We start from the raw sequence: 14,596 nt of genomic DNA, 5'->3' as shown, positions 1-14,596 counted from the left end.
GATATTTATTATCAATAAATAAATATTATTTTTATACTGCTTTTTAATCCTAATATATTTAATACGAGGTATAAAAATACGAACATTTTTATTATAATTAAACTCTCTGATTTATAACCATCACTAATAAATTATTTTTTACTTATTCGTTACTTATCAAATTAAATAATTTTTCTTTGTTACTTTTAACATACACTTAAGTGTTATTCTTCTAAAGCTTGATGACCCGCAAGTACATCACAGTAGTAATTTTTTCAAACAAACAAAATAAAATTAAACGAATATAGACGAACATAAAAACATTTTTAGAATGAATAAAACAGAAAAAAAATGGTATGAGTTATGATCAGTTTTGGCTGCTTTGGCTTCGTTGATCACCTGTTCTTTCCGGCGCAGACATTCTGAAAAGTAATAAAATATATGATTTATTACAATTTCCGTAGAATGATAATTTAAAAATCAAAATAAAAATTAGTTTTTAAATATATTACAATTCACTTATTTTATTAAAAATTTGAAGTAATTTTTTTTAGAAAAATAATATGGTTGGAATGTAACTCTCGAAATAAAATATTGATATTAATAATTACCGCAAAACAGTTATTGTGCTACAAGGCTTGACTAACGATGCATCCAAAGGAGTAAGAAACCCAAATTGTTTTTCTGGATGTCTTTTGGTAAGATTTAACAAAATATCAATAGCAATTCGGCGATTAACTTTATCCTAAAATTTAAAAAAAATATATGTATAATTTCTGTTGATTGAAATTAATTTATAATCTAAAGCATTGTGAAAAAATAATACTTACCATACAAACATCGAATTCATCTACAAAATAAATAGGGAAAGTTGTGCATTCCCATAAAGCCATTACGAAAGCGATAGTTGAAAATGACCTTTCTCCACCTGATAATGTTTGAACATTGTTCACTTCTTTCCTCTGTGAGCTTCTAGGAATTACTTCAAGTATCAGCTTTTTGCTAGCATGATCAATCGTAATTGAGCCATCATATTGACGAAGAGCTAAAATATCACTAAACTCTTTTTTAATCCGCTGTCCAGTAATCCTTTTTAGTTCATTAAACTCATTTCGTCTCTCTTCAACTCTTACCAACTGCTGTTCATTGACTCTTTGAATTTTTTCATAATAATCAAGCACACTTTTATTCTTCTCTAATTTTTCGTCTAATTGTTGTTCTAGTTCTTCTTTTGATCCAAATTGTTGTTCAGTATATTGAATTTTACGATAGTGGGCTTGGCACTCAGATCTTATCTGAGGAATCGTTCGATTAGTTCGTACTCTTGGTCCTGCAGCTTCAGCTTCTTCAATAGCTTTATGAACAACTTCTTCTTGATTTCTGACAGTTTGTACAACAGTATGAATTTCATCACGAGCTCTTTGAGCTTTTTTCTTCAAATGATTGGAATTATTTATAATTTCAGATCTCTCATTTTTTAATTTTTGTATCTCTCGGTTAAGTAAAGTAATTTTTTCGTCCCGATTAGATAATTTTGCACGATATTTCGCTAGTTCAGCTCCTGAAATTTTGACTTCCTCCTCCAATTTCACTATTTCTTCAGTTAAACGTATTTCTTCAACTTTCTCGTGTTCATTTCTTTGTTTTAAAGTAGTTATCTCATCTTTATGTATTGCACAATTATCAGTGTGTTCATCAGATATCTTGTCACTTAAATGTTCTATATCATGTTTTAATTTATTTCGTTGGCTAGCCAATTTTCGCAAATCTCTTTCTATTTTCAAATATTCTCGCATATTTTCCTCTAATTTCTGCCGAATTTCTTTGTATGCATCGTACACTTGTAATTTTTCCCTCTCCAATGTGCTGAACTCATCTTGTAAAGCTAGAATAACGTCTCTGGAAGATACTTGAAGTAGCTTCGGTTTTCCAACTTTCCCACCATAAGTTTTGTATCTAGGGTCTGGAAAGAACGTATCACCTTTTTGTGTAATAGCACGTCGACAATTACGTGGAACATTAGCAGCAGTTTTCATTATTTCTGCAGCTTCAGCACTAGTAGGAATAAGAAGGATAAATTCAGCTTCCTTGTTATCAATGATACAATTGGCAACAACAGGATTGGATATTTCCATTGAATGGAACAAATTTGGATGACGATCGGTTCCAGTACAAGAATTCCTAACGTCATGAACTTTATCATGAAATTTGCTACAAAATGTTGGTGGAAGGGGCTCATCATGAAATATTTCTCTCATAATAGTGTTAAGAACTTTTGAATCTCGTCCATTATCAACACAAAATCCACGTAAAAATCCATCGCCTAATACTGATTCTATTGCAGGAATCCAAGAACAATCTTTTACCTTAATAAAAGAACCTATTGGACCAACTGGTTTTTTAATGAAATTTCGTTTAGCGTATTCTTCTTCTATTCTTTTAATTAACCGAGGCATATTACGACCAAAAATAGCAATAGAAGTATCCATAGATGGTTGCTGTTTTAATCCATTTAATCGATTCATTGTTTTTGTACAATCAGCAGATTTTTTCTCAAGTTGCATCTTTAAAGAATGTTCATCTTTCTCTATGTGTTGTTTACTGGCTTCTAAATGCTGCAAAGTATTGTGATTAGTCTTTAAAAGAGCTTCAACTTGTTCCAACTCTTGTTTATATTTAATCAAGTTTTCTTTTTGTTGGGCTCGTTCTTGTTCTGCTTGGCTATTTCCGCTTTCAATTTTTTTTACTTCTGCAATTAATGCTTTGATGTTTTCTTCATTGTTTCTCATACGAACTTGACAATTTCTTAAATCTCTTTTTTTCGTCTCCAAGTCACCTCTTTTAGTTTGATATTGACTTTTAACTTCATTATACTTATCACGTGATGACTCAGAGTCATCATCGATATTATTGAGTTCAGCTTTTAAATTTTCTAATTTAGTATCGATATCTTCAATTTTTTTATCTTCATGCTGTTGTGCAGATTCACGTTCTTCTAATATTTGTTGGTATTTCTGCAATTCTTCTTTAGCATTATTGAGCACTGCTTCTTGCTCACTTACTGATGCCCATTTCAATTCTACTTGCATGCTCTCTATCTCAGCTTTAAGCTGATCTAAACTTTTTAACTTGTCAATTTTGCTTCGAAGAGCATCTATCTCTTTTTTTTCTTTACTTAACTGTTGTTCAGTTTCTTTTAAGCGCTTTTGCGTATCTTCACTATTAATTAAAGCTTCCTTATAATTGGCACCAGTAACTTCTAATTGAGTAGCTTTCATGAAAAGGTCATATCGAGTAGTATCCGACGATCCTTTGAGGAATGTTTGAGAAGCATATTGATTCATAATTGAAATCGGATTCTCTGGTTGTATATTCATACACGTTAAAATTTGAGTTAATTCTTTTTTTTTCGATGAAATAAGTCTTCCTGAAGATGAACATAGTTTATATATTGAAGACATATCTCCTTGTGATGATTTAGTCATTATACGAGTAATCTTTATTTCGTCGCCATAAAGATCTGGTTTATAGGCCATAGGTCCAACATTTGTAAGCGTGGTTTCAATACTTGACTTTGTACATCCATTTTTCATAATATCTAAAAAAAAATATTTTGATGAATAAAAAAGCTATTGAAATAACTAAATATATATTTATTTTACTTAATAAAATAAATGGTAGTAAAATAGCACAAAATATAATGCAAAGAATATAATTTAACATTGACTTAACTGAAGAATTCTTACATGAGTAAGACGTACAATTCGTTATTTTCAAGTAATGCACGTTCTTGAAAAAATTATAGGGGAGTAGATTAAAAAAAGTACACGTAGAGTAATGAAAACAAAAATATTAAAGAAATGTGGTAGCAAGTAGACTCAATGCGCACATACATTTTTGCTGAGTTGCAACGATGAAGTTGATAATGAAAAAATATTTATAATTTTTTTTTTACAAAAAAACGTCAGTTCATAACAAAACCTCAGCTATATGGAGTTTTACTGCTTGTAATAAATCATAAATTTTATGAGTTTCAATGGTAAAAGATCAGTGAGTGGTGGGAAATTCATTTATCATATGGGGTTTCACCAGCAGTAAATTCTTTATGACTACAGAACAATATAACTCTTTGTAAAAATAAATATGGAAATTAGTTTTAAAAATTTTTTTTCCAAGTTACCTCCCACATTATTAGCACGATCAGTTGCTTTTGCTTTTCCACCGAGCCCAACGGTCAGCGCATTTAATACAGAACTCTTACCACTTCCGTTTTGTCCTATAATAAAATTGACATTTGGGTTGAAATCTATTTGCATTGTGTCATGGCACATTATGTTTCGAAGTACAAGTCTCTTTACACGTCCAGCAGTAGGCTGAAATAAGAATGTTAGAAATTATACATAAATAATGAAAATCCAACTTATCAAATAAAGAAGAACTTTAAAGATGAATAAATTTATAAATGAATGATTTAGTTTGAAATTTAAATCATTGAATGGTTTGCAATTTAAATTTCATAAATTTCGAAAAAACGTATTGAAAATAAATCGCTAATTTCAAGATTAGATACAATTTCTAAGAATCAAAAGATAAATGATATATTTGTTAAAAACTAAAAAAAGAATAATCTTATCTACATCTTAATTTTTATTTAATTTTTTGTGTTATTGAAATATACTGCAGATAAGATTTATTAGTTTATATAATTTTATAATCTCCAATAAATAGAATTTTTTACTAAAATCAAATGTTCGTTAGATTGAACATAAGTTTTGCAGTATACATTTTCAAAGTTAATGAAAATTTCCTGTACTGTATTTTATATTTAATTTTTTTTGTAAATCCAAAAGAATATGTGTGTATATGATATAAATTTCCAACTATAATCATTAGCTATTTTGTAAAAAATGATAAGATAGAAAATACAATAACATAAACTCATACCACAACTTCATTTGTTGATGATGAGTTATCCTCACTGGAAGAATCTTTGGCTTTTTTAGCTTCAGGGGATCCTTCAATATCCAAATTTCTGCGTCTTTTAGACGATTTCTTTGGACTGGTCATGATGTCGATTAATTAAAATGAATATTAAAAAACAAAACACGACGTTATTGTTACAAATGAAACAAAAATTCAGAGGTTAGTTAATACTAAAGGTTTAAACGAAACATTATACAATAATTGCGTGAATTTGTGCACACTTTTAAATGTTCATGTTAACACAATCACTAATAAAACTATGTAACTGATGAAAATTCAGTATAAACATTGAATAACGAAATATATTTCAGTATCGTAAAGATTATCTTCTGTTCCCGCCAGAACTTTGTTTCTACGAATACCGCCAATACAACTTTGTGCACGTTAGATCACGTCTGAGGCATGTGTCAGAGTTTATTGTCATCCAAAAACCGTTGCTAACTGCGCATTTAATAACAGAGGAGAGGGTGTTTCGTACCGAGGAAATTTAAATTTTAATTCGAGTGAAACTTGCTTGGAGGCGTTGTTAGAGTCTTCTCCCAGCGCAAAATCTAAAAAACTCTGATTTTCTCAACTGGGACATTTAACCGGTTACAGTACAATTATTAAACAATCTGAAATAAAATAAATATTTATAACTAATTCTAAAATAAAAAAAAAATGAATTTAATATTAGAAACCATTTTTATTTTTGTGATTTATTATCTATAAATTAATTTATCTCATTTTGTAAGAATAATTAAAGTGTAAATAAAATTAGATGAACTGAAAAAATGAACAAATTTATGGTTGAACAGATGACAAAAGAATAGCAAAAATTTATACATATTTAATATATATAATCATTGCGTTATAGAACAAAAAATGTTTTAAGTATCAATATGCAATTATACTTCAATAGGATTCACTACAAGTGCATTTCTTTTAGGCTCTTTCGACTCTTCCTCCGCCTGCTGTGCTTCATCAAGTCCTCGTATTGTAATATTGTGTTTTTCTTTGTATTCGTTAATTTCCTTGCCTTTTTTCTCTATCTGATCATTTAAAGTTTCAATGACTTTAATTAACTAGAAATCATAATGCATAATTATTGTTAGGTAGTAATAATTAAAAATGTAGTGAGTTATTTTGTAAATCTATATTATATCTTATCAAATCATAGTAATAAATTGATATAACATACTCTATCTTTATTTGTTACAAGTCCTGGGAAAACTTCTTCTACTGTTTGTTCACAAAGAACTCCACCAATCATTCTATAGCATTTTCGTTTAGGATCAACGGTCTTCAATGTGTCGATGACGATTCTAAAAGGTAAATAATGCATTCAATTAATAATTCAATTTTTAAAACTCATCGAAGAAGTACTTTATAGCTTTCTGATATTAAAAAGCTTCATCGTAAGTACAATTATATTTATATTGCAGGTAAATTTGCTTGTGTATTAAAATTGAATAAAATAATTACTATTCAATTAATTAAAGACGATTTGAAATAATTATGTTGTTTCTCATGTGATCTCTACAGTGTTTTGATAAAATTTGAGGTTAGTTGTTTATGTCAGTCCTTACTTGTGCTCATTTAATTCCATTTCCATTTCTGATAATTTAGTAGCCATTAATCTCTGATCATTTCGGAGTGCTTGAAATCCAGCAAATATTTCTTCGTTAGATTTTGTACCTTTCGGTAATGATTTTTCAATTTTTTTATCACTAGCCATATTAGGTAATTGTAATTTTATTTATTGGATATCAGACACGTTTCTACACTCATATACTAATCACTGTAATCTCACTCCAAAAAGATATTTTTTGCTTGAATATTCAAAAAAATAGATAAAATATTTATTTATTTGTTAATGCGGCTTTATTTTATAAAAATGTTTTTTATTATTATGTTTGACGATTAAATGTTCAATTGACTCATAATGTTGGCAAAAATATTTTCTACTTTACCAGCCGTAATTATTGGAACAGATACTGTTGGATAGAAAAATTTTGTTCGGTCTAAGTCACTCATAACCTTGAAAGATTTCTGGCACATACAACATCTGTTTGTCTTCGTGATACATCTATTGTCGTTTTATATCATTTTACATCATATCTATTTTTTAATAGTGCATATTTAAGTTTTCATCATAATCTTGATATTTTTCGTGATATATACATATATAGACATATGCTCTGCCAGTGCTCTAATTATTGGATACTATCACTACGATTACTCTAGATTGTTATTCTTGGAAACCGTAAGATTTTTTTTATCGTTAATTCTTTATATTTCTGAACATAATAATTAAAGTTTAAGTTTCATATATGTGTGTCCAATTTTATCTACTTTTTGCATTTACATCGCCTTCATTTAATTTTTTTATGTTTTAGGATTAAATTTTACAAAGCTGTTTGCTTCTGAATAAGTTAGCTTTTATTACTAAAAGGAAAAAGGATATAAATTTACTCATAACAAAATGTCTCAAGAAGAAAAAGATTTAGCAGCTTACAATTCTAATAACAGCAATAATCAAGGAACTTGTATTGTTTGCTATAAGAATGTCGATACGTATAGTATTGGGATGTGTGAGCATCCTGTTTGTTATGAATGTAGCACTCGGATGCGAGTACTTTGTCAACAAAACGAGTGTCCAATATGTCGACAAGATTTACCTAATGTTGTATTCACGAAAAATATTAAACCATATCGACATTTAAATAAGGGAGAGCTATTCGACAGTAGATACAACATCTATTTTGATGACTTGGAGATTCAAGAAAAGTTCACTCAATTATTAGCGCATGTATGTCCTGTGTGTAAAGATAAACAGCTGTTTAGTACTTTTATTGCTTTGAAGGATCATATGAGAAAGAAGCACGAGCTTCAGTATTGTGATTTATGTGTAGAAAATTTGAAGGTAATTAAATAACATTAAATAACTGACTGTTAATAAGAACAGTAAGAGAATAAAATTGATTTTTTTTTTAGATATTTTCAAGAGAACGTCGATGCTATTCGAGGGCAGATTTAGCTATGCATAGAAGAAAAGGTGATAAAGATGATAAAAGTCATAAAGGTCATCCTCTTTGTGAATTTTGTGAGCGTCGTTACATGGACAATGATCAACTTTTCCGTCATCTCCGTCGAGATCATTTATATTGTCACTTTTGTGATGCTGATGGTCTTCATCAATATTACAACTCTTACGACTGTCTTCGAGATCACTTTCGCTCGAAACATTATTTATGTGAGGAAGGATCTTGTGCTGAAGAAAAGTTTACTTGTGTTTTCAGAACAGATATCGATTTGAAAGCCCATCGGGCAAATATTCATAATAAACATCTTGGAAAAGCTGCGGCAAAACAAGCAAGAACTTTAGAGTTAGAATTTACTTTAGCACCACGTAGTGGTGTTGGTGGTGATGGTCATAGAAATGCATCAAAACGACCTGGACAATACAACTCTGCAAGAAAGAATGTAGAGAATACAAATGATGATTCCGGATCGACCTCGAGAGATTTTAATCCACGAGATCAAAATACACTTTTATTTAATTCTTCCACTCCACGTCGAATTGATGTTGGAAGTACGGAAGAATTTCCAACTTTAGGCAATACATCAACATCAATTCCACATTTTAATCAAATAAAACGATCTCAGGGCCAAGGAAATATTACAATACGTGGGTCATTGAAATCGCCAGCGCTCGCAGTGACTGATGAAAATTTTCCAGCTCTTTCAGGATCAGATGCATCGAATTCTAGTAATGAAATATCAAAAACTGTCAATTTTAGCATATATAATACCAGTAAATCTGGTCCAAGTGGGTCTCAAAGTGCTCAGTGTTCAGGGTCAGGTGCCCCAAACGTTTCTATTCATGTAAATCATAAAATATCTGATGGTACCATTACGACCAAAGTATCTGGACCTAATATTAGAATTAAACCAAGTCAATTAAAGATGAATTATTCTGATTTTCCTGCATTAAGTTCTTCTTCAAAATCTTCAAATACCAATACAGTAAAAATTGGACAGTGGACGAAAGTAACTTGTTCGAAACCTCAGACTACCATTGCAACAAAGAAGGTAACATCTCGTCCTGCTTCAGTAAACTCAATTCCTTCACTTTCTTCGGCAACCCCACCAGCCATATCAAGTGGAGATGCGTTTCCAAGTCTCCCTAATCCATCAAGCCGCTCAAAAAAGACATCATCAGTATCATCAACATTTCAAAGCACATCAAGTCAGTCTAATCGACATCAAACTGTAGATGACGATTCTGCTGATCAGAATACTGCCTCTAGTGATGCTGGGAAAAGCAATAAGAAGAAAAAAAAGAAGAAAGTTAAAGATCAAAGTCATGAGAGTGATGACAGTAAATCCACTAATTCTAAATCGCACGCTAATGGATCAAAAGTACAAAATGACAATCAACCGTCCCGAGTTGTATCAAAACTTGATTCTAATAACAAAAATAAAACCAATAAAAGTGCAATAATAAATAACAATAACAATACTAATAATAGTAATAATAATAATCATAATAGTTGTGTTAATAGTGACGTAAAAAAATCAGAAACGTTCAATTTTAATAAAGAAAGCACGAGATCTAAACAAAATAGTGAAAACACAGATACAACAAATACAACTAATACTTCAGAGACGGCAAATACTGCCAAAAAATTTCAAGAAAAGGCCAATGAGTTACCAAGAAAGAGGTCTGAATTGAAAATTGACAATTTACATAAACTCTCTGATCATTTAAGACATAATTCACAAGACTCTGTAACACGAAAACAGTCGTCTAATTCAAATCCAACGAATCCACCACCAGGGTTTGGAACTACAGCACCTCCACCACCAGGATTTGCCATAAAGCTTGACAGTCTTGATGTAAATAGCCAAAATGATGGAGGATTGACGTTTACTAATAGTTTAGGTGAAAGTTATTCTATTTTGCCAGATGAATGGGCCGATAAATCATTTAGTTATGTTCCACCACCAGATTTTCAAAAAAGAAATAAAAATTTAGTTACAAAAATTAGTCAAGTTTTAGATGAACAAGAATCGATTGGAGATTTTAGATGTATTAGCGGATTATTTAAGCAAGGAGATTGCAGTGCTGAAGATTATTATAAACATTGCAGGGATTCGATGGGTATTAGTGCATTCGGCCAGATTTTCCCTGAAATGTTAGTACTCTTGCCAGATTTACCTAAGCAACGAAAACTTTATGAGCTGTTCAAGAAAGAATTCCCTAATAATACAACACTGAAAGTTTGTCCAACTTGCAATCAAATTGTAAAAAGTGGCGAAGATCTTAAAGCTCATTACACCAGTCATACTTTGGACAGTCATTTCCCTGCTTTGGCTGGTGGACAGACTACTAGTACTCAGAATTTGCACACGTGGGTTCGAAAGAATACATGATGTTTTTTTAAAGTTATCTCAATGATTTTAATGGACATGATAAATATTATTAAATCCTTACGTCATTATTATTTTTATTTCGTTTTAAATACAGTAAAGTCTGCAAGAATTAATACAATGAGTTATTATTTAACTATTTAAATAATTAAAAAATGTTTAATTTTTTATAAAAAAAATTATTTAAATAAAAAATATATTAAGGATAGTTTAGAAATATATAAATGAATATATATATATATAATAATACGTGGGAAAATAAATATATAATCATGTTAAACTTGTAAAATATCATAAGCTGATGCAGACTTTACTTTAAAAAAAACAATATTATTAAGATGAAAAATTGAGTACCATTAACTCGTAACGATTGCAACTGCCAAAATATAACTCGAAAAAATGTATCAATAATTTCAAATAATATGAACAATAAGAATATTTTTTTTTTCAGTAGACTTATTACGTATTAATAATTTTAATATCAAAACACTTTGCAAGTTTATTATCTTTCAAAAAATGAAGGTAATATAACAAAACAAGATGTTGGTAGAAAATAGCTAAATTAATATTATTATTATAATTAAAAAATGATGAATGATTAATTAAATGAATTGTATGAAATATATGCAATTTACATTGTACCATTTTGTACAGTAATAAGTTAACATGAATAAAAAATTAAACTAATGGATAAAATGAATATTAAACACATAAATAATGACTGCGATAATGAAATAATGGTGTTAATTATAAGTAATAATGAATAAAAAGAATAGATGATAATATAAAATATTGTTTGACTCAACTTTCAATTTAAAAAATAAATTCTTTTTATTTTAATACCTGTGAATTAAATCTAGATATAATTGAAGAAAATAATATTATTTCATTAATCATGCTGAATTAGTTACATTATTGAATAATGGTAAGATAAAAGTACCCAAAAGATAGTTTTTAACTGTTTCCAAAAATTTTTGTTATTTTATTGAACACAAACATTGATAAAATTAAGTGCAAATAATAATGTATTTGATATTTATACAAAAAATATTGGCCTTAAATATAAAGATAACTGATACTTTTATCTTGGAAAAAAATAACATAAAATTTTTAAATATCATGTCTTTATATTGAATAAAAAAGTTGTTAAATATTTCAAAAATTTATTTTTCAATGAAGATAAAATTAAAAATCATCAATTGAATAGAAACATTAACGAAAGACGCATATAGATAAGATATATGTAAATATATTTGTATATATATATTAGCCCTAATACTTTTTTTCACTTTTATCATTAATTAATTGATTATTAATCAATGTTTAACCAATCTACAACTGTATTGTCAATATCAAAAATCACCTCTATTGAAGAATATTTTATGTCGATGAGATCCAGACTTTGATGTCACCCTTTATATTTTTGGATGCTCTATATTTTAAATTTGGTAGTGCTCTTTTTATTTATTCAATTTTTTATCATCAGCATTCGTTACAAGTTTCTCATTCAGTTTATTTAAGAATCATACAGTATTACACCATTATTTATCATTTCTTTTATTTCTGGCTCTCGTTTTCTAACAATATAAAGAATGATGGTGATTATGATACTTAAAAATCTAAATGATACATTTATATTTAATTTTTTTTCGGATTTAGCGACGCTTATTTTCTTCATTATTTTAAGTGTGTAGCAAAGAAATAGATATAAATCATTAATTTTGATGGTCGAAGGCGTCGCTATGAGCGACTTATAGTTCTATCACTTTTTAGCAAGTTCATTGCTGAGCCAATCAAGTCCTTCATATAATCCTTCCCCTTGAGTAGCACAGGTGCTTTGGATATACCAATTTCGTCCACGTATTGAATTTAATCCTAACTTATCAGTTAATTCAGATGCCGACATTGCATTTGGAAGATCTTGCTTATTGGCAAACACTAATAAGACAGCATCTCTTAATTCATCTTCTTTTAACATATTTGCAAGTTCTCGTTCTGCTTCGGAAATACGTTCTTTGTCATTGCTATCAACAACGTAGATTAAACCCTGTGTATTTTGGAAATAATGCCTCCAAAGTGGTCGGATTTTATCTTGTCCACCAACATCCCAAACCGTGAAACAAATATTTTTATATTCTACTGTTTCAACGTTAAATCCTATTGTTGGAATCGTTGTTACGATTTCACCCAGTTTTAATTTATACAAAATTGTGGTTTTTCCAGCAGCATCCAAACCTACCATCAAAATACGCATCTGCTTTTTGCCAAACAGACGTGTAAGCAAACTGCTGACTGTCAAACCCATTATGGACTCTATAAAACATACAATAAAATAAGATTATTGTTTAAGAGTTTGGATAAGTTGAAATAAGTTTATATATTTTTATAATGCTTCTAATGAAACATCATTGTTTGAAACATCTATTTAATAAATATAATTAATGATATTAATAAATTAAAATCATGACAAAGTACTTAACCTTTCTAATCAGCAGAGATAGTATTTTCAATGAAACTATTTAGCAGAAACTAAATATCCAGATGGTGAAAATAATTTCTTATATATTTTCTGTAATTTTATTAATTAACTAAAAACCTATCGTTAATTAACAATACTTTTTTCCAGCGCTAACGTCACACTAACGGTCGTCACCGCCACAAAGCATAAGATACGTAGTACGAAATGAAAATTACAAAAAAAAATAGTTTACGTGTGTGTTGTGTATATTTTGTATCATATATAATGTAGGACGCGATTCTCAGAATTGTTGGTAAACGATATACTATCGATCGCTGATAATGGAGACACTAGTGATTAATTCTTTTTTTCAATTCAATTCTTACAATGATTGGGATAAGAAAAAATTATTTTTAATGTTGTTTATAATGATAATGAGTATTTTTCATTTAATAATTTATTTAAATTTTACCGCATAGTGATGGGAGAAATTTGCGAAGTGGGGTAGGGCGGCCTCTCCAATTGTGACGTCACAAAATGGCCGCAAGTCGGGGAATTCGCGCGGGCTCTTATAATCGTGCCGGCTTTTAAGTAAAAAAATTGTGATTATACACGTTAATTGAGCCGAAAAATAGTTTATAATCATTTATTAAACTTTTATAAATTAATTGTGATATAAATAATATAATAATAATTATTATTTTGATTAAAATTAGTTTTCGGAGTTTTGAAGGGCATTCGCACCGGCAACAAGTGCGTAGTTAAGTGTCTTTAGTTAGTTTAACATTACAAATTATATATCTAGTGCATATTTTAATGATAAAAATAAGTTTTTTTGATATAATAAAGTGAAGTTAAGTGTAAAATAAAAGTAATATTTGTGGAGTGAAGTGATATACATCAATAAGTGACTTTCTTTGTGTGTGTGCCATGTAGAGAAGTATTTGGAGCGCTTTTGAATTCCAGGAAATCGAGCGTGCTTGTTTTTCGTAGAAGGTAAAAATAAAATTTGTCTTTCAAATCAAAGTAAACATTGATTTCATATTTCTAACATGAAATAAAATAGTGTATACTAATTATTGTTTTTTTCTTTTCTAGGTAAGCTTTTGATGATTACTACAATACAAAAAGTCGCATACATTTTTGAGTATTGTGATAGAGCTTGGTCGGAGATATAACAGATTTTTTATGATATATTACCTATGGTTGATGCTCCATTTGTTTTGCTCCAAAACACAGCTTCCAAAAAAATAGAATCCTTTCTTATCATATCAGATATTACAGAACTTTGCTTTCAAACTTTTAATTCTTTTGAAGAAACGAAATATTTATTAATATTCTTTTATTTTAAAGCACGATTGTTGAATTACTAACAAACTGAATACTTAATTAATGAAACAAAAAACGTAATAATACATGCGTTAAGAAAACCAACTAAAAGATAAATATTTTTCCAATAATTTTTGAATGTACAAAAAATAATTAGCTTTCAAGTAACTTCAATCAAGTTTAGCTTTATATATTCAATGATACTAAAGAAATTATGAAATTACAATTCTCGAAATATTGATTAAATTAACAGTATAAAAAGAAAGGAGCGCGATGAAAAGTTGAATTTGAAAGATGAAGAAGACTCTCTTAGTAAGGTTGAGCTGAGAGTAAAGCTAATAAGCAAGAAGAGTAAAAGCATTTATTATATATGTATAATGGGCAGGGTCGGTGCTCCATAGATTTTTTTCAAGCTAAGTCTACATTAATAAA

The 14,596-nt window shown here is 29.0% G+C and overlaps 4 protein-coding genes across 5 annotated transcripts; 1 reads left to right on the top strand and 3 right to left on the bottom strand.

Moving 5' to 3' along the window:
* Positions 1–62: 62 nt before the first annotated feature.
* On the bottom strand, positions 63–5,387 carry SMC6 (Structural maintenance of chromosomes 6). The gene is made up of 5 exons (XM_035078250.1): positions 4,924–5,387; positions 4,160–4,352; positions 810–3,577; positions 591–724; positions 63–401 (listed from the first exon to the last, which is right to left on the bottom strand). The coding sequence occupies exons 1-5, from the start codon at positions 5,044–5,046 to the stop codon at positions 347–349; spliced, it is 3,273 nt and encodes a 1,090-aa protein (XP_034934141.1). The 5' UTR covers positions 5,047–5,387; the 3' UTR covers positions 63–346.
* A 240-nt stretch (positions 5,388–5,627) lies between these two features.
* Positions 5,628–6,886, bottom strand: Pfdn2 (prefoldin 2). Its single transcript, XM_035078263.1, has 3 exons — positions 6,531–6,886; positions 6,143–6,266; positions 5,628–6,026 (listed from the first exon to the last, which is right to left on the bottom strand). The coding sequence occupies exons 1-3, from the start codon at positions 6,677–6,679 to the stop codon at positions 5,850–5,852; spliced, it is 450 nt and encodes a 149-aa protein (XP_034934154.1). The 5' UTR covers positions 6,680–6,886; the 3' UTR covers positions 5,628–5,849.
* LOC118063953 (E3 ubiquitin-protein ligase ZNF598) lies at positions 6,317–11,129 on the top strand. 2 transcript variants are annotated; one of them, XM_035078252.1, is made up of 3 exons: positions 6,317–6,359; positions 7,341–7,867; positions 7,939–11,129. In XM_035078252.1, exons 2-3 carry the CDS (start codon positions 7,427–7,429, stop codon positions 10,378–10,380), a joined length of 2,883 nt encoding a protein of 960 aa, XP_034934143.1. In that variant the 5' UTR covers positions 6,317–6,359; positions 7,341–7,426; the 3' UTR covers positions 10,381–11,129. The 2 variants fall into 2 exon arrangements, with proteins under 2 accessions (XP_034934143.1, XP_034934142.1); XM_035078251.1 differs by lacking the exon at positions 6,317–6,359 and adding an exon at positions 6,914–7,207.
* Positions 11,130–11,834: 705 nt separating this feature from the next.
* Positions 11,835–13,065, bottom strand: Arf102F (ADP-ribosylation factor 2). Its single transcript, XM_035078153.1, has 2 exons — positions 12,858–13,065; positions 11,835–12,690 (listed from the first exon to the last, which is right to left on the bottom strand). Exon 2 carries the CDS (start codon positions 12,680–12,682, stop codon positions 12,140–12,142), a length of 543 nt encoding a protein of 180 aa, XP_034934044.1. The 5' UTR covers positions 12,683–12,690; positions 12,858–13,065; the 3' UTR covers positions 11,835–12,139.
* Between the last annotated feature and the right edge of the window lie 1,531 nt (positions 13,066–14,596).

The sequence above is a fragment of the Chelonus insularis genome, unplaced genomic scaffold, assembly GCF_013357705.1.
Source record: "Chelonus insularis isolate UGA/USDA-ARS -01 unplaced genomic scaffold, ASM1335770v1 contig_150_pilon, whole genome shotgun sequence".
Classification (NCBI taxonomy): Eukaryota; Metazoa; Arthropoda; class Insecta; order Hymenoptera; family Braconidae; genus Chelonus; species Chelonus insularis.
Note: the sequence above shows the minus strand (reverse complement) of the source record. Positions and strands in the feature narration are given on the sequence as shown.

Bases quoted from the DNA above. Each gene is read 5' to 3' on its own strand.
- Arf102F (XM_035078153.1), bottom strand. From the start codon at position 12,682: ATGGGTTTGACAGTCAGCAGTTTGCTTACACGTCTGTTTGGCAAAAAG.
- Pfdn2 (XM_035078263.1), bottom strand. From the start codon at position 6,679: ATGGCTAGTGATAAAAAAATTGAAAAATCATTACCGAAAGGTACAAAA. The intron at 6,267-6,530 runs GTAAGGACTGAC...TTTACCTTTTAG, and splicing joins ATGGAATTAAATGAGCACAA to AATCGTCATCGACACATTGA. The intron at 6,027-6,142 runs GTATGTTATATC...TATGATTTCTAG, and splicing joins TTGTAACAAATAAAGATAGA to TTAATTAAAGTCATTGAAAC.
- SMC6 (XM_035078250.1), bottom strand. From the start codon at position 5,046: ATGACCAGTCCAAAGAAATCGTCTAAAAGACGCAGAAATTTGGATATT. The intron at 3,578-4,159 runs GTAACTTGGAAA...ATTTTTTTTTAG, and splicing joins TCGTGCTAATAATGTGGGAG to ATATTATGAAAAATGGATGT. The intron at 402-590 runs GTAATTATTAAT...ATTACTTTTCAG, and splicing joins AGCACAATAACTGTTTTGCG to AATGTCTGCGCCGGAAAGAA.
- LOC118063953 (XM_035078252.1), top strand. From the start codon at position 7,427: ATGTCTCAAGAAGAAAAAGATTTAGCAGCTTACAATTCTAATAACAGC. The intron at 7,868-7,938 runs GTAATTAAATAA...TTTTTTTTTTAG, and splicing joins TATGTGTAGAAAATTTGAAG to ATATTTTCAAGAGAACGTCG.